We start from the raw sequence: 19,021 nt of genomic DNA, 5'->3' as shown, positions 1-19,021 counted from the left end.
AAGAGATTCCTTTCTTGGACTATAGTAATGAGATATTCTTTACAGAGACTTTTCAATATACTGCTCATGGCCATGAAATGTGTTATTAATGCATTTCTAATTCCTGTCATTGATGGGTACAATCTAACTTATTTTTTAATATATAAAATATGCATAATTATGTACCTCAACATATATTTATCTTTGAGTATTGATATTTCTATTCAGAAGTCACTTTAGTTGAAGTTAGAGATTTTGAATAATTCAAAATAAAGGACATCATAGTTATCTTAAAGTTATTAACTTTTAAAAGGTAATTCATCATATTAGAAGTTTCAAGGATTTGCTCTTAAATTTGTCTCAGAATATAAAACCTACATGAAATATAAAGGAATGTGATTTGAAAGCACCGTTTAACGCATAGCACTTCAGCTCATTTACCATGATGTTATTTACATCTTAAACATCTAGGCTCCTAGTAACACTCTGGATTTAATTGCTATTAAAATCCCTATATGTCTTTGGGAATACACAATACTACTTGCTGTTTGTGAGCTGAAACTAACTTAAAGACAAATCCAAAGAGTTAAGCAGTATTGGCTAAAGAATATTTGGGTGGTAATTATTTCACCTCCTAGCCCTCTTTCTTACTTTTACATACTTCCTACTCCATACTTCCAAAGAACAGTCTACAAAGGTTCCTTTCCACCCTGTAGCAGAGGCCTTGCCTTTACATTTGGAAGGCTTCAGTTCATATTTCAACACTGAAATTCAATAGCTGCAGAACAACGGGCAAGGAACTCATTGGAGCCTCTTTTCCTCATGTGCTATGAGGGTAAAAAGAGCTACTTTTATAGGATTGCAGAGGGATTCAATAGGATAATATATCAGTAAGAATAATGTAAGATGCTAATTATATGCATTATATTTCCTCTCTAGGAAAGATGCAAGTTTAAAGAAAGCCATTGAGTTGGTTTTGAAATCTGTCCTAGCTCATTAATTGGGTAAATATGGTTAGGCTTTGGTACAACTCAGTAAAATCATTCAACTAAAGCTGTCGGCCAAAGGATCAAACCAATAACTTAGCATATACCTGGTTATACTAAAAGTTAAAGGGAGTATTAAAAGGAAAGCCAAGCCACCATTAAAAAGGACATCACAATGTCCCAGAACGTGCCTGAACGCAGAAGAACTTCTCATTCTCCAGGAATCACCAAAGCTCCAGGGAGTAGTTCAAGCCAAAATTGTGATCTCCCTGCCTTGTCCTTCAAATGATGTGTACTCCAAGCACATTTTCTGTGCAGCTGGAGGCTTTGTTATAGACAGAAGGATCCTGCTTAGTGAGGCCAGTGTTTACAGCCTAACTTTTTTAAAGAGGAATTTGGAAAACTTCCCAGACACTGCATCTGCCCCTAGCCCTTGCACCTCAGAGTATAAGGCCGGCAAGGGAGATAGCGAGGATGACTAAATTTATTAACGGTGGACGGGCCACTCCATCTTTCACTGCAACAACAGTAGGTGATCCCATCAAAAATCTGTCTGCTGGCTAGCCTGCAAATCCAAGCTGACATCTATGCAGCAGCTATGCCCAGTTGAATGGAAACGGATGCTATTTCCTGGAAGAAACACATCACAAGCCAAATATTGGACCAGGGAGGTGGTTTCTATTTTCATTTGAGGAAAGGGTTTTACGATTATGCATGTATTCCTTTTCTTTACCTATTTTTTTCTTTTCCTTTTTTCCATTTTAAGCATATAAAGCAGAATTTGAGCATTTATAGCTCAATGGTTCCATTTCTAATACTCAGCGATGATTTTGATGTACTGGGAGGGTAGTTAAGCATGCATTAATCTCAATATATCTCAGTGAGAACATAATCATGATTCATTACAAAGGTGCATCAGCAGCCAGCCTCAACGAGAAGCAAACTATTTACCGTTTTAGGTAAAAATAAAACAATACAAATGTTATAGCTCAAATTCCATTTCATTGTCTTCACATATACAATATTTTAAAGACTAGCTATTTGCTTCAAAATGACTTTCTCATGGATGATTAAATGAACATCTTTATGAGTTTACAGAATAATATATATCTTACAGTTTGTAAATTTTTTTAAAAATTGGAAAAGCGAAGTGTGTACCATAAATAGAGCTTTTTACAGTTATACTGAAATTGTGATATTAGAAGCTGTAATTCACAGAGGTCGTGGGACTTCCAAAATATTCTGGTACTACTAAGGCCAGGAGCAGGGTAAGGCCAGCAAGGCAGGATTGTGCCAGGGTCAAATCTGTCTTCATTTAAATTTTGATAATATTTTTGTAGTGCTTTCACACTGATTTTCATTTTAAAAATACTGCATTAAAATATTTATATTCACACTGAGATTTTAGTTTCTTTTTGTGATTGAGGCAAGAGCCTCACTTGCTTTACCATAGTCTTGGTCTAGAGAAAAGTTATGTTTTCCCTGGGATTAGTTTTTCCCACAATATTCATCATAGAACATGAGATATTCAGTTGTCACAGTGTAAAATGGAAGAAGGAAAGAGTGAGAGAAAGAAAAAGAAAACATTACATCAAATATCTGTTAGGCATGCTTAGCTAAGCAAAGTTAAATGGCTTTCTTATAATGCTTCTTAGGGACTTTAGGAACTAACTTGGTGTGCACGGAGAACCTCCGATAACATGAGGGAATGTTTCAAACTCATTCATTCACAGAACACAGTGAATAATATTTCAAGGAACATGTCCTGGCAAATACTTTGCCAAAATACAAATACAAAGCATATACTTTGATCCAATAACGCTGTCTCTTCATCCACATCTTTTTTTTTCCTCTTTCCTTCACTTACCTGACATTTCTCCCCAGAATTCTAAAAAGATGGACATGCTGACACAATCAGGCAAAAGTTATCAAAGGGCTCAAGGAGTATAGTAGGTATAGCAAAAATTCATCATAAAGAGATAATAATAGAAAACATTTTGGAGCTTCGTGTCTCCTAAATAAAGCAATGTCAAACACACTTACCAGTAAAGTCTGTATTGACTGGGTGAGTGGAGCTGGGAAATTTGCAATACCCATTTCCTGTGAAACGAATTCCTTTCATCATCATCGTGGTCATCATAGCTGGTAGAGATGACTCTCTCCTTTCCAGCTGATACACAGGAGAGGGTCCATTCAGTTCCTCAGGTGGAAACCACCTAAGATGGATTGTCGTGCTGTTGATTCCTTTAACCAGAGGAGGCCTCAGTTGGGCTGGTGCTAAATATTAGAAAACACTTGTTACATTTGAGACTTTGGTTTTAAAAATATGTGTGTCTCTAGACACAAGTATTAACATATATATATATATATATATATTTGTATGTATCACACTTAAAATCAAATCGTTTGTGGTTTCAAGTATCTGTGTGGTTCTAGGAACTGAAAACACAATATACAGTTTATCTTAAATGCAACAAAAAAAAAATTTAAATGGCCAGCATAATTCACAGAAAACTTTCATATTAAATTTATTCTTGAAAATAACTTTATTCTTTTTAGCTAAATAATAGATGTTATGTATTATAGTAGCTGCTGTACTCTGGGTGGTGCCCCAACCAGAGTCCCTTTACCAATAATGTTCCCAAATGACCCAGTTCCTGTGCCTGCTGATCCCCGATGGCTCATGCCTGCCCCATTCTGTGTAGAAATTCCCTTGGCTGAGTAAGAGCTGCCTCACCCAGGAGGTGCAGGATCCCACAGTGAAACCAACAGCCAATGACTGGCACTAATCCCACTGGGCAGAGCCCCTCACCTTAAAGTGGCATCAACTCGGTGCTGCAATTTACAGGGGCCAAGCATAATCCGTGCCAATCAATGGGTAATGCAGGAATATTAACGCAAGTTTGCCAAAACTTTGTGTTTGTATAAAAGGGAGTCAGAAAGTCATTTTTTAAAAGACTTTTATTATTTTTATTTATCTTTGCTTGCTCCTGTGGAACACAGCTACCTCATAGGCTATGTGCCAGGGGTAGCTTTCTTTTTTTAAAGAGATGGAGTCTCATATTGTTGCCCAGGCTGGAGTGCAGTGGCTATGCTACAGGCACAGCGATGGCTCACTACAGACTGGAACTCCTGGGCTCAAGCAATCTTTCTGTCTCAGCCCCCCAAGTAGTTTGGACTACAGACAGGCGCCACTACACCCATAAGATTGTATTTTTAAAGAGCAATTTTTTGTTCATAGAAAAATTGAGAAGAAGGTGGAGAGTTCTATTATATCTCCCCAACCCATGCACAGTCTCTTCCATTATCAATATCCGGCACCCAAATAGTTCATTTGCTACAGAGATGAATCTGCATTGACACATCGTTATCATTCAAAGTCCATAGTTTCCGTTGGGGCTCTCACATGGTGTTTACATTCTCTGGGTTTGGAAAAATTTATGATGACCTGAATCCATCATTATTCTATCACACAGAAAATGTTCACTACCCAAAGCATCCTCTGTGCCCTGCCTGTTCATCTCTCCTTGCCACCACCCTGGGTAACTACTCATCTCTATAGTTTGCCTTTTCCAGAATGTCCTAGTTGGAATCATACAGCATGTAGCCTTTACAGACTGACTTCTTTCACTGAATCATATGCACTGAAGTTTCCTTCATGTTTTTTCATCATTTGATAGCTCATTTAATGCTAAATAATATTCCCTTGTCCGGATGTAGCATAGTTTATCACAGTTTATTCATGCATCTACTGAAGAATATCCTTGTTGTTTCCAAGTTTTAGCAATTATAAATAAAGCTGCTATAATGTGCATATATATGTATATATCTAATTATATATCAAGTTTTTGTGTTTTCAATTCCTTTGAGTAAATGCCAAGAAGTGCAATTGCTGTATCATATGGTAAGAGCATGTTTGGTTGTACAAGACACTGCCAAACTGTCTTCCAAAGTGGCTGTACCATTTTGCACTCCCACTAGCAATGAATGAGCATTCCTGCTACTGTATATCCTCATTTGGTGTTGTCTGTGTTCGAGATTTTGGCCGTTCTAATTGGTGTGTTGTGGTATCTTGTTTTAATTTGCATTTCCCTTTATAACATATGATATAGAATATTTTTCTTATGTGTATTTGCCATCTGTATATCTTCTTTGGTCAAAAAGTTTCTGTTATGTCTAATTTTCTGATTTTTAAAGCTTAAAAGCTGGTTTAAATTAAAGCAAACAAGCAATAACCACTCTGAATGTTAAACAGAGCATTAGCACAAAGTAACAAGCCTGTGAGTTCAGCAGTTTACACGCAATGGTCCAGGCACCTAACTTTGGTCAGCTTCTTGGTCCCAGAGAATACCCTAGCCTTGAAGTGATGACACTTCGAGCAGCAGCCTAAGCCTTGGAGCAGTAGCGGCCCCATGCCCTTGCATGCATTGGGACCTTGCCATGCTTTGAGGTGGTGAGACACTGGCAATTCTTTGAAGGTTACTGGGAAACCCTAGGAGCAACAGAGATTAAGGTTTTCCCTACAACTAGCTGGAAATGATGATCAGAGTAACAGCCGAGTAATTGAAAAGGAAGGTTTGTTTTGATTTTTTTTTTCCTGTAAACAGTTGAGTTTGTGAGCTGAGATTCATTCACCCTCTAAGTGTATCTGCTGGATTGGAGAGGTGAAAGCGGAGAACGGAACAAATGTCATAATCACCAACCCTATTCATTAAGGGCCCAAACTACGTCTGTGGACTTTTAATTTATACCTGTGTTAACATGGCCATACACAGACGTAAAGTCATTGCCTGCTTCAATAAATATAAATCAAAATGATATGAGTATAAGAACTGAAGCCTTTAAACCATGAAAGGAAATTCACGGTAAAAAAGCTTAGAACAATTTCAATTTGTTACTTTTTAGATTTTGGTCCAGCTTTTCAAAGAGAAACAATTCATTTTGATGCTATTTTAACTTTCAGTAAAAAAGAAAAGGCAATGAGCAAAAAGTTTATCAACTTATAAAGATAATTAACAATTCTGGTTATTTTCTGCCACTGCAGCCCATGTGATATTTTATTTTTATATATGTACGAATCTAAGACTTATATGCATAATTTCTCTTAGTTTTTTTTTTTGCTAAAAATCAGTTAAATGGTAGATTCTCAAAGATTTCATTCTACAAGCTATGATTTTACTTCAAAATAATCCAAAGCAAAATAAAAGGCTAAGCCATTCGGAAATGTCTTCACTCACTAAGTCTCTACAGAGTTTAGAGTTCCATATTTGTATTAAAATTTTAGCAGGCCATTCTTGGCTATGATCTCAACTGGAAAAGGAAGGCTGCTTTAGTCTTGGGCTCAGGGAAGCAATGGAGAACCAATTGCGTAATTTTAAAATTGCGATTTGCTAGATTCCCTAGGGTTTTGGGACATAGAGACATGAACTTTTCAGTTTAACTAACTACTAGCCTAGTAATAAGCAATAGCCAAATACTACTAGAGCAATACTATCCAATAGAACTTTCTACAATGAAGGAAATGTTCTAGATCTGTAATGTTTAGTATGGTAACCACTAGCCTTATAGTAAGACTACTGAGCACTTGAAATGTAGCTAGTGAGAATGAGAAACTGAATTTCAAATTTCTTAATTTTAATTAACTGTATTTTAAATTTAAATAGCCACATATGATTCATGACTACCATATTGGATACCAACGATGTAGACAGAGAGTCACAAATTATACATATTTGGTGTATTGGGAATAGGATTTCGATTTTAACTAAATGTTGAGAAGTATGAATATACCTCCGAGACCTCTTAAAAACTGAACAGTTTCATTGCTGTTTGAAAGCTGCCTTTCTCCTGGTCCCATTTGTTTGAAAGTTGATACATCTCTACTTTACTTCAACCACTCAACCAAATGGAGATAATGTTGAAGCTCAGCACTACCACAGAAATCAGATTCCTTCTCCCATCAGTAGCATAATCCAAAAATCACATCTTAATCAGGAATATAGATTAAGAGTCATAGAAAACAATACTAAAGGAATTCTAGCAACTCTCTGTTATATTTGTATAATAACTGTTGAAAATTAGAGCATACATTTTTTAATTTGGCAAAGTGATTCTAATCAATAGGAAAATTCTTGAGAGTCCATTAAAATCAATGTTTACCATTTAAACTTTAAGTAGTAGAGCACTTCTTGATTCCCAGGGGAATTATTCCACCAAGCAATGGGACTGTCCTTTAGAAGTCAATTCTTGACAATGAATAGAACTAGAGTACATTTTTTTATTCTATTGGTTGAAAGAAAAACAAAACAAAAAACATTCCAGTAGGTATATTGTACTGTTTCACATGGAGGAGTCAACTAAGCCTGTTTGAAAGGGTGGATATCCTGCTGAATTATTCTTTTCAGGGTTCCTCCAAGGCTGGAAGGGGGAATTATGTGAACTTGTCAAGCAATTCAACTAGTCTGGTCTCATATACATACAAGTAGAATAAGAAAAGTAGATACTCCTGAACTATTAAACACAGACACACACATAAAATCAAGAGATTGGAGTGGTAAAGAATTCTTCATCAGATTTTCAAAGGAAAGAAACTACAGGTAAAAATAAATATGATCTTTAAAGATTTGTTAATTCATAAAACTGTTTAAGAGACAACACTGAGTAATGAAAGGGACTTTGTAGACTTTTAAAAATTATATTTCACTTTTTAATATCTAAATCTGTGTGATTTTAGAAAAATCTCAACACTTATATCTGCTTCAGCTTCCTCATCTGCAACATGAGGATACATTTGCAGTGAAATATGTTGACTGCAATTGCTTCTACAACATTACGCATATTTGCTTTATGTTTTACAAAACAAGTTTCTATACAAATACAAGGCACTATCAATACAAGAACCCATCTTTAAATTATATATTATAATGGGATACAATTCATCTATATTCAAAATCAATTTGTATTTACGTAGAAAATTGTCTTGTAAATGTTAAGTTTAAAAGTGAATCTTCAATATCTATTATTTCTAAGAATAATATACAGAGTTTAAAATGAATCTTCAATATTCATCATTCCTAAGAATAATATGTCTATTTTCACTTGGAATAAAAGTACAAAATTCTTGTATTTTTAAAATAGCATTTGTATTCTTAAATAGGGATAATCTAGTATCTTATCTATTCGATATATAGATACTATTTTATAAAATGTTATAATATGCATTCTTCCTTATGCAGCATTTATTAGTTTATAACATAATTACTAGTGTATCACAATGAATACACTTAGACTTGCAAAATTTATGTAGTGTGGCATTTTGAGCACCATAGGATAAGAACTAAAAGCTGAACAAAGCTCATCCTGAGGTACTGGTCTTTAAAATGGAATCTGTTCATTTGTTTTCAAGGAATCTGTTCATTCTTTGCCTACAGAGACTGTATGGCTGTGTCAGTATCTCAACATACCCATCAACTTTCTATGATGAGGACAAGAATTTAAGAATAAATAGTCTTTCTATGTTTTAGGGATGGGTGGGGAGCATACTATATAAGACATTCTTAAGCACCCTGTCAATAGAAACTGATTTTGACTTTTTCACAGAAATGCAAAACTATGCCAGGAAATACAATTTGCCCAACACTGGTAGGCCGAAACACTTGGAAAAGGGCACTGGGACTAGGACACAAACAAGAAGTCTAGGTCATGAGCCATGATTTCTCTGTTGCAGCTTTGCCACTGTAACTGCTCACCAATCAGTGTCCTAAAGAGAAACAAGTTCTCCCCAGAAACTCTCAGGGATGACTCAGCATCACTTTATTGACTGTCTATTATTTGACCAGGGAAGGAAGAACAAAATATCTTTTGCTGCTTTCTTCTTTGTTGACAAGTCACTGTCAGGAGAGGGTATGACTAGAAGACCTGGAAAGGAGAAAATGTAGGCTCTAGATTGGCTCTTTAACCCCAATTATAGAACATTGGTTAGTCCATTATTGGGTCTATTCTTCTGTTATTTCCTTAGAGTGACAGTCTTGATTATGTCTAGGATTTCTTCCAGTTTCAAACTTCTTTGATTGAATCATTTAAAGCAGTGCTTCTAAGTTAATAAGCCATGAATGGGTGCCAGACATCCTGATTCCCTTTGCTCCTGGGAAGCCAGCAGGAGCCCCTGTGGTTTATCCCCTTCAGCTCTCAGCCACCTTGTTCCTTTACCTTAGCATGGCATACAAATATTCTTTGTCTATGTGTTCCGTGATATTAAAAAAAGCTAGAAAACCCTGCATTTAGAGAAGTTCAGTGAACACGGTGAACAAACATTACCTCGTTCCGGTGATCACAATATTTTGCACAAAACTAGCATCCTACACATGAAGAGAGAAAAGGATCCATTATTTCTAAACTGCACATATAGCAGCAGCGAAGAGAGCAACCACCGTTCCCTAAAGTCCACCATTAATAAAAGGTAGTTGCTTGGACTGTAATTATGGCATTCTTGCTACCCAAACTTGAAGCTTTTATGGGGCTTATGCAATTAACTACTTAAATGCATCGTAACACTTGCTTCTCTGACAGCAAAGTATTGATTTTTTCATCATTTTCAAGTCTCCTCCAGCACAAATAAATGTACTACAGTTACAGTTAATGCACTGTGTACATGCATTAAATGCTGGTGTGACACAATTTATTATTTTGTGATATATAGAAGTCTGGCTTCTCAGAAAGTAGCATCACTGATCTAACATCAGAATGGAAACTACCATTGTCCTTGATCCTCCCAATTCTCTAACTTCCAAAAGCTAGAGACCTTTTTAAATAGGATACTTAGGCTTTAAATTAAAAGGAGGGGGCACTGAATGTAAATTTTTTATATATGTCAATGCGGGAGAAAGTTTAAAATAGTCTAACAGAGAAGAAAGATACAGTTTGTATTTTCCTAAAGGTGTCACTGTGGGACCTATAGGAACTTTGTTCAGATGAATTTTTGCCTATTAAATTTCCTTCCTTGCAGTTTTTTAGGGCACATCTGTCAAAATATTTTGCATACTAAAGCCTCTCTGATTCAGTCAATTTTTACATAGCTTGATTGTGTTGTTTTAATGACTTATAGGATACATAGTACATTATAAAGCTAAAATTGTGTATTGGAAGTGTGATTTCTACATGGCATTTCCACACGCCAAAAAGGCCAGTAGAGCCCCTAGTAAAGTCGCATGTCTAAATGCAGACCTAGCCACAGAGGTGATCACAAACAAGCCTTTTCCTTGGATACAATTGCACACTACAAGTTAAAGTTGGTGAGTAAAAAGCAGTTAATTTTGTTTCGTTAGAAATAATATCATTTTAGTTTTAGCATCTAAGACAGATGCCAGCATTTCACTCTGAACAGATGGTAATTCCATCTAATAGTGCATCTCTGTATTAGTAAGGTCTGTTGTGTATACAAACAGTAATAAACACTAGGTAAGGATCAAAATAAATTTTAATTGTTGACATTAAATTCTGGCAGCCACTGTTCTAAGGCTGCAATATTCCTTTTTCAAGTCTGTCAGATTTACTAAGGCAGCAAAAGCTTTTCTAAAAGCTGCCAGATCCCAGTTCCAATAAAAGCATGTTTGCACACTACCGGTTACCAGTCTTCAACCAGGGTACCTGTTTACAGATACTGAAATAATTCTTGAAGAATGACGTGGAATTGGCGCTACCGTATTTGTGAGGACCAGCCAGGGATTCTTTTCAAACACCCTTGAAGGGCGGGGCATTTAATTAAGAAGTTAGTATAAAATGTTTCATCCAATTGTTACATTAGGGTCATGGTATTATTACAGCCACTTTCTTACCCTGCTAAGCAGGGATCTCTCATTCAACTCATTTTCTTCCATTTACAAAGCTAGGCATTCCTGAACTCCTCTGAAACTGACATCATCCTTTCATTTGTTTGTTTTGCCACAGCCTGAAGGATTTCCCTGACAATCACAGCAATCATCAGCTGTGCTCTTCTATAGGCTTGCTGCGGATGGAGTGTGCCAACAAGCACCCGATTTGGTTCTCATAATGCCTCTAGCGATCTGGTATTACGAGGAGTAGCCCTTATTTATTTTGAGAAGCTGCCATGTTGAAAAAAAAGCATTTAAATAAAGCAGTCTGGCATTCAGGTGACTGTTCAATAACAAACATGCTTTGCAATCATATTTCTTTAAAAAATGGATGCATTTTTTTTAATCATGAAAAATATATTGCTTCCACCATATGGGACAACCTACGACTCACCAACCGATTTAAGATGCGGCATATTGAGCTGACCATATGTTACAGTGCTGTTGAATGGCTGAGTGATTCATGCCCGTCACATTCTAGTATATCAATTAAAGCTCCTTGAAGTCTGCATGATTTGTGTCTCTGTTATTAAACCCTGCTAATTCATCCCACTTACACATCTGTTATAAATCTCTAGGAGTGCTGCATGATTCATGGCAATCTGTGAGCATGCTACAGCAAATTCTTCTCCTTGTAATTAACAGTAAATTGTTTTACTGCCATGCAATGAATTTTTCAGTTATATTGCAAATGAACTCCTAAATGTGCGGTTCTTTCCTAAGAACTGACTTATATCATTAGGCAATTAAAAAGTATTGCTTTGAACCAAAAGCTTTTAATCAAGAGAAATATAACTTAAACATTACTTAAGAGCCATGGAAATTTGACATGTTGGTTACAAGTGCAAAATAATTTCTGCTGAAAGCAAAACAAACAAACAAAAAATTTTCAGTGTATTCAGGATTTCACTGATGCTAAGACACACGAACTGCTGCCTGAAAACAATTGGTGGGACAAATTTTGCCGACAGTGTTAATCTCACTCAGAAGTTACTTAAGGCATCTGTCATCACCAAATTTCTCAGACTACTTTACACTTTCCTAATTGTAAAACTGTGCCTTTATTCTTGAAATAAATAATTGGACAATTAGCCAAGTTGAATCATCAGAGGATTCCAATGCTGTTCAAGTGTTCTTGTCAAAGGTGAGGCAAATTCATTTCAGCTCGCCTCTGCAGCTCTTCCAAGAGGCTTTGATTTTTTTTTCCCTACTTTCTTGGCAGCAGCCTCAGATTCATGAGTCCATACATCAAGTCAGTAGTTTAACAACAAATGGAATTAAATTCAAAGAAGGGAAACTAATTGAAGGACAGCAACAAAAGTGTTTGGTAATGTGCTTTTTAATATGGCATGCCACATTTGCATGATAATTTTTCCTTTTTAGCATGGAGCAGAAAGTGACTAGCTTAATGAGGGATTATTGAAGACAGAAATGAACAAAATGCATTCATAACTAAGAACAAAGATTGTATTATGAAACAAAAACAAGCAACCTCAGAGAAGTAACTGGGTGATTGGTTTATGCATTATGAATAAAAAGGTAGAAAAATATTTATATTAGTATTCACTAATGACTATATATACAAGATTGTTGTAATTAAAATTATAAATTAACATGTTAAGAGCGCTTGTTTAATCACTCTGGCTTCTATTCACAAGGAAAAGACTTATGTATCCGAATGCAAAACAATGTGTGTTTGCAACCCAGCAGCAAACAGCCTATACATTTTACTTTGGATTCAGAAAGAAAATTTAATGCACACTAATTACTTGCTTAATGTGAGATGGGCACTTCTAAGCTTGTAGTATGGAGGTCAATTTAAAACAGGCAAGGGAAATATCCATTGTCCCTTCAGGAATGGATATCCAAAAGTAATTTCTCATAAGAAGGGTTTAAACTAAACTCAATTTGCAATGGACGGAAATGCACAAATTTCCTAGACTAAAAGGATAATCTTAAAGAAAAGTATAATAAGAATTTTAAGAGGGCCCAGTTTATCAACTCATTACCCTTATACACCCAGAAGCAACTCCAAAGCCATCAATAACACTGCTTGAAGATTTTGCAATGGAGAGAGAAGCCGCTGCTCCTGAGAGAACATCTCTCTCAAATCAGCTCTCAGGCTTGGTCACAGGCATCACAACTCAAGAAGCAGCAATGCAATACTCTGGATGAAATGCACCCATTCTAATCATATATTTAATTGAAAAAATGTTTAAAACAAGAGAGAGCCAATTATAATTCTCAAGCTTTTTAATGAAACAGCCAGCTAAATCTTCACAAGTATCTTTTTGATTTTTGAGACTGAGATTTAAGGAGGAAACATATCTTTTCAGGATTGAATGGCTCTAAAAGGCTAATTACTACTTCTAATTTGTGGTGCTCTTTTTCAAAATTTTTGATTGGTCACTGGTCTCCTTTGATCCCTGATAATGAGCTCATGTGAACTATTAGACATAGAGTTAAATTTCTCACAAATCCATTGGAATTCATTGAAATAATATATACTCTCCAAATTGCAACGTTAAAAGTAGAAGAAATAGACTAGGATGAATCATAAAGTTGCAAGTCAACTTTTACTATTCTTCTATAACCCAATTGTTGACCATTCAAAAGAACTGGCCTTATTATAGGCCTTCAGTTTACTTCTATGATTTAATGTCTACACATTCTATTGGATGTTTTATCTTGGAAAAAAAATTAGGAAAACACATTCATCTACTGAATAGGGAAGAAGGATGATGGATTTTTAATTTTTCTGGTATTTGTATAAAAGCAAATAAGTTTATTTTCACTGAACAACCCTAAACATGGTATATTTTGCAAACCCAACTGTTAGTAAAATTATTTTTTTATACTTTTGTCATACAAGAGCCTTTATTTTCTGCTGGGCAGATGAAGAATCAGATAGGTCTAACAAAATATATTAAGAAATTAGAAAATAAACATTTTTCCAGAAAAAACACGAAAATAAATGTTTCTTTAGAAAAGAAAGAATTTTATATGGAAGCAAAAGGTAATGCAATGTTTTAAAAAATGAAACTTGGGTAGATGAAAAATTCTGGCAAAGAATTAAAAACTAGACATTTGAAATTTACCATTACACCTTCTCCTGCCACTGCTCAATCCTTCATGTTCCAGCTTCTGCTTCAACCACGCTAATTAGAGTAATCTCCAGAGAGTCACCAGTGACCTCGCATCCATTTTAGGTCACATTTCTTTTGCCTTCCCTATATCATATGCCACTACAGACAACATTCTCCTAGAATTCTCTTTTCCCTTGACTTTCATGATACTGCTTCCTCTCAGTGCTTTTCCTAATTCTGACCATATCTCTGTTCGCTCCTCCTTTCTCCTGTTTTCCTGAATAGAATATTCACTTAGGTGTTTTCTTTGGATATCTATTTTGCATTTTCTCTGCTTTTGCTAATTTATTATAACCTATAGCATTAGCTCCCCTCTATAGGCAAATGATTACAAAATCTACATCATGTTTAATCTCCAGATTTGCATTTTCTGCTGCTGGATGTTATAATTGTCATGGATATGTTTCTATCAAATGATCAAATAAACTCACAAGTTTATTTCTCCCATATGTTAGATATTTGTTCATCTTTCCCCTTTTATTTAATGGCACCACCGAGGGCTACAATATTTGCTATCATCGTCCATTCTTCCCACTGCTTAACTTGTAGGTCTCTCTTCCTTGAAGTCACTCCATTCCCTTCTTTTAATCTTCATTTCTACTTATCTGATTTACTCTCTTATTGCCTCTTAAAAAAAAATCTACCAGACTCTATTATACCCTCTCTTCTATCTATTGTGTACTCCACTGCCAGGGAAGTCTTCATAAATCTCTGCTTTCACTACATTTGTACCTGGAACAGTGCCAGCCCCTAAAACAGTAACTAGCACATGGTATGTGCTCAGTAAATGCCTTCAAAAGTCTTTACCATTCTTTTATAGTTTATCTGAAATAGCATTTAATGAGATACCTTCTCAGTCTCCCAAATCAAAATTATTTGTCTTATTTTCTACCTTCCCATAGCATTTTTCCCCCACCTTTCTCACAGCCCTTAGCACATGTCCCCATGGCATTAATCCTACCAGTTGGATCTCAACTCCTTAACCCAAATGCTGGGTATAATTACCTTCAAATCCTCCACAGTGCTTAAAATAGTAAGCCCTCAAGAGATGGTTCTGAATTGAGCATTCACAATAAAATGTAGTAATATATTTATGGCACATTATTAACTCTGTATTGCAACCAACAAATGTGAAATTTGTTGTTTTGAGCCACGTTTTGAAATGTACATAACTCTGAATGACATACTTCTTACAGAAAATAATAAACAATGTTTTCAGACTGTAAGCCTTTCTAAGATTTATTTTCACAATACAATCCTTAGTTTTAGAATTCTTTATTTTTATATATATTATAATAATGTTAGAAAATCAAAGTTGTAAAATAAACTCTTTTTGATTTTGATAATATGAGAAATTCTATAACATTTGTACTGTGACTAATACAAGTGTTATATAATATTATAAAAATCAAGACAATAAATTTTTATTGAGAATGGACTGTGATGGGTACTGCTTTAAATATTTTAAATGTATTAACTATTTCTAATCCTCATCAGAACCCTACAAAATAAGTTATATTTACTTACAAATTGGGAAACTAAGACTCAAAGATTAGATAATTTATACAAGGTCATACTGCTAGTCAATGGCAGAGCCCACGTTGAAACTCTGGCAATGTGGCTAATCATTTCTCCCCTTACATATTTTTGTGAGTCAACTGACTTTCACATCACATGACTTTTAGCAAATTTAAGTTTCCAGTGCTATCTTTGACGGATAAAATATGTAGAGGGAGGATTCAGAGGGCTCTGATTAGTTAGTTTTACTTCACAGTCCTGCCAGTAGACAGGAGTGGTTTTAATAGCTTCACCAGGAACTAAAATGAACGTTGTCCAGAGCACCCAGGTGCATTGTCTTTCACAGCAGGAACTCGCCACTGCAACCACCGAGGACACTATTAGCACAAATGTTATCACTAATGCATAGAGCAGGGAGATTCCATTCTGCAGACATGTTTCCTGATTTTCTATTCCCATCTCCAGGATCCAGCTAGTTTCTAGGGTCAGACATGTCTCTCTTCAGGTTCTTTAGTTTGCTTCTGTCTATGAAAAGCCAGACTAGATCTCACTGCAAGAATTATACTAATAACAGCTCTAGACACTATTGCATATGAGGTTCAGATGGGAGACACCATAATATGCAGCCTAAAGGAGAAAAGACTTAGGTGGATATACTGTTATTTAAAATGTTATTGGACAGATGATAAATTAGATTACCCACAGCCCCCAAGGAAGTAGAAGAGGAATGTCGAGTAGAAGTTACCAGGAGATATGGTATGTGCTCGGTAAATACCTGCAAAAATCTTTACCATTCTTTTATAGTTTATCTGAAATAGCATTTAATGAGATATCTTCTCAGTCTCCCAGATCAAAATCATTTATCTTTTCTACCTTCAAGTAGATCAGTTTAAGAAATCACATTTTAAAAGAGGTGTCTAAAGATGGTGTAGTTCTGCCTGAGACACAGTAGTTTCCGTAACACTGAAGGTATCAAACATAGGTTAGACAAACACCTGGGGAGAATGTTACAAAGAATATATTGAAACTGGCTGAATAGTAACACTTGACTATTTTTACATGTTTTACTACCCTGAGAGGATGTGAGTCCAGTTGTGTACAGCCACACGGTTGGGATCCCTATGTCCCCTACTGTAACACAGCCAGTCTTCAGCTTGTGTCATCTCCATTTTTACTTTCTCCAATTTGTAAGACTCATTCTTATTTTAATTTTTGTCTTCTAGTCTGAAATTGTATCAGTTTTCTTAAAGGAGATAGAGTTCTCCTCTGTTACCCATATTCAGCATTCAGTAAACCTTCAATAATACAGTAAACCTTCAATAACAATAATTTTGTCTGCATACAAAACAGTTTTATAGGAGAAAAGTGTTTTGTACAAGCTAGGTAGCCCATAAATGTATGAATACATCTGAAATGCATATAAATAAAATATATAAAAATACAAAGGGTTCAGTTATAAAGTTAATAATTTCCTAGAATTTCATACTTGTTTGCATTGAGGAAAATTTTGAAAAAAATAAAATTATTTGGATGAGATCCTTTGAGCTAAGAAATTTTTCCAGAACCAAGAAAAAAATACCCTACATAATTGGACCTATAAATAATAGGATGAAGAGATTTGGGGAAGAGGTCTAGGAAATGTTTTTACAGGTAAACATGTGTTTTCATAATATCTGTAATTCATCTAGAATGTCTTAATCTCCTTACACATGAACACCTCCTTAAAGAGAACCAGGAAACTAAGCTTTCATCTAGAATCAGAAAAACACTGATTTGAAAATACACTAAATGCAAAATAATTGTTTTCATAGGTCTTGCTAATATACGTTATCAGGTTTATATAAATCCAGTTAGTCCTGAATGAAGCAAGCACAAATTATTATCTATTAAGATTATACTTGATAACAATTCCTTTATGTAAATTTTATAAACTTAAGAGCTTATTAGTAAAATAATAAACAATTACCTATTTCATAAAAGCCAAATATAACACCAGGCCACACAGTTATTTCTAGATGTTCCCATGGGACAGGAGTGACTAGATTTACGCCCACAAAAAAATGTCTAGACTGAGGAAAGAGGTATCCTAAAGTCCTCATAAGAAGTTTTCTAAATGTTTTTCACAATTATCAGGACACTGCAAAGACACAGGTTGGTGGCTAAGCCCTTGAGTCACTCTACAACTAATTACATTTCTTATTATGACAGAGTTGTAACTCATAGAGCCTAGGTACCAATTAAAGTTAAGTTTTTGTTTTTGTTGTTTAAAAATGTCAAGGTAGGAAGCAATCAGGGTTAGCGAGGGAGGAGGAGAAAGCAGAAATACAAATATAAAGTCTCAAGTAGAGAAGGTTTGAATGTTATAGGTTTTTCTTGACAGGCAAAAAATTTTCATATCCATTAAAACTTCCTTACCTGCTGCTAATGTTTGCCCTGCTCCTGAAGCACTGGTCACACAACCAACTGAATTGCAGAGAGTAATAGTGAAGTCATATGTCGTGTAAGGTTTCAGTCCTTCTACAGCGTAAGATAGTTCTTGGGATTTAGCAGTGTGCAACAGCTTCAGGGGAAAAAAAAAATCAGATAATAGGTAATCAGTGCGAAAATATAACCTTGGCAGTCAAAGTTCCATGAATTCAGACAGAGGGAATTATTGCCAACCACCATTAGGAAAACGTTTTTTTTTTTTTTTTGAAGAGTCTCGACAAGCCAGGATTTAATTGATAATTGTGCAATCACACTGTTTTATGAGGTAATAATCCAGTTCCTGAGTGGATAAATGAGAAAACCAAGTTATTGCCTCATAAAGCAGCGTGGTGGTATGGTTATTGTCACCAATGGTAGAGATAAAGATGGTGACACTGTCATTGTTATCATGATAAAGTCCAAACGAAGCCATGGGGCTTGGCCAAAAGTAACCCAGTGCAGTAATACCCAGGCTGTTTGATGATGCCAGAACAGAAAGAAGTGCTGTGGCTATGTTAAATCAATACTACCATTTTCTTTAAGAAAACAAAAGTCACAGAAGAAAAAGGGAAAAAGTTAAACATTAAACATATTACTGAGTATCCACATTAGATCAATTCTCAATCATCTTTCTTATCCAAACATGTACAGATTAAATCAAACAGTTACATTTTTTGAAATACTATCTTTATCATATAATTTCAAATAAAAATAGCAGATTTGAGCAAAGAAGGCTGAGAGAAAACTCATAGCCCATAAATAAGTTATTAAACAATGAACGCTGAGAGTTGGTTTTATTTTTATAATTAGAAGTCATCAAAAGCAACCATGTAAATATGTTTAGGTTGTAGGTACAATGGCCACTAGAAATTATATTCAGAAAATAAAAGTCATTAAAACAGAGAGTATGACACTATGAGAACAAAACTAATTTTCTTAGTGCTACTACTACATAGTTATATAAAATAATCTTCCATAAGTATAAATACAAATAAATCTAAAGTTCAGTAACATTTGGAGTTTTCTAGAGACTTTCTCTTTAGGGGCACAAAAAAAA

At 35.2% G+C, this 19,021-nt stretch overlaps 1 protein-coding gene across 1 annotated transcript in view; it reads right to left on the bottom strand.

Annotated features, from left to right (window-relative positions):
* Nucleotides 1-19,021, bottom strand: part of USH2A (usherin) — an 815,757-nt gene that overhangs the window by 564,611 nt on the left and 232,125 nt on the right. Inside the window, exons 20-21 of the mRNA XM_002760516.6 lie at nucleotides 17,914-18,058; nucleotides 3,009-3,242 (exon numbers count right to left, since the gene is read on the bottom strand). Of these exons, the coding sequence (XP_002760562.4) occupies nucleotides 3,009-3,242; nucleotides 17,914-18,058 (379 nt within the window). The remainder of the gene's footprint in view (nucleotides 1-3,008; nucleotides 3,243-17,913; nucleotides 18,059-19,021) is intronic.

Source organism: Callithrix jacchus, chromosome 19, assembly GCF_049354715.1.
Source record: "Callithrix jacchus isolate 240 chromosome 19, calJac240_pri, whole genome shotgun sequence".
NCBI classification, from domain to species: Eukaryota; Metazoa; Chordata; class Mammalia; order Primates; family Cebidae; genus Callithrix; species Callithrix jacchus.
Note: the sequence above shows the minus strand (reverse complement) of the source record. Positions and strands in the feature narration are given on the sequence as shown.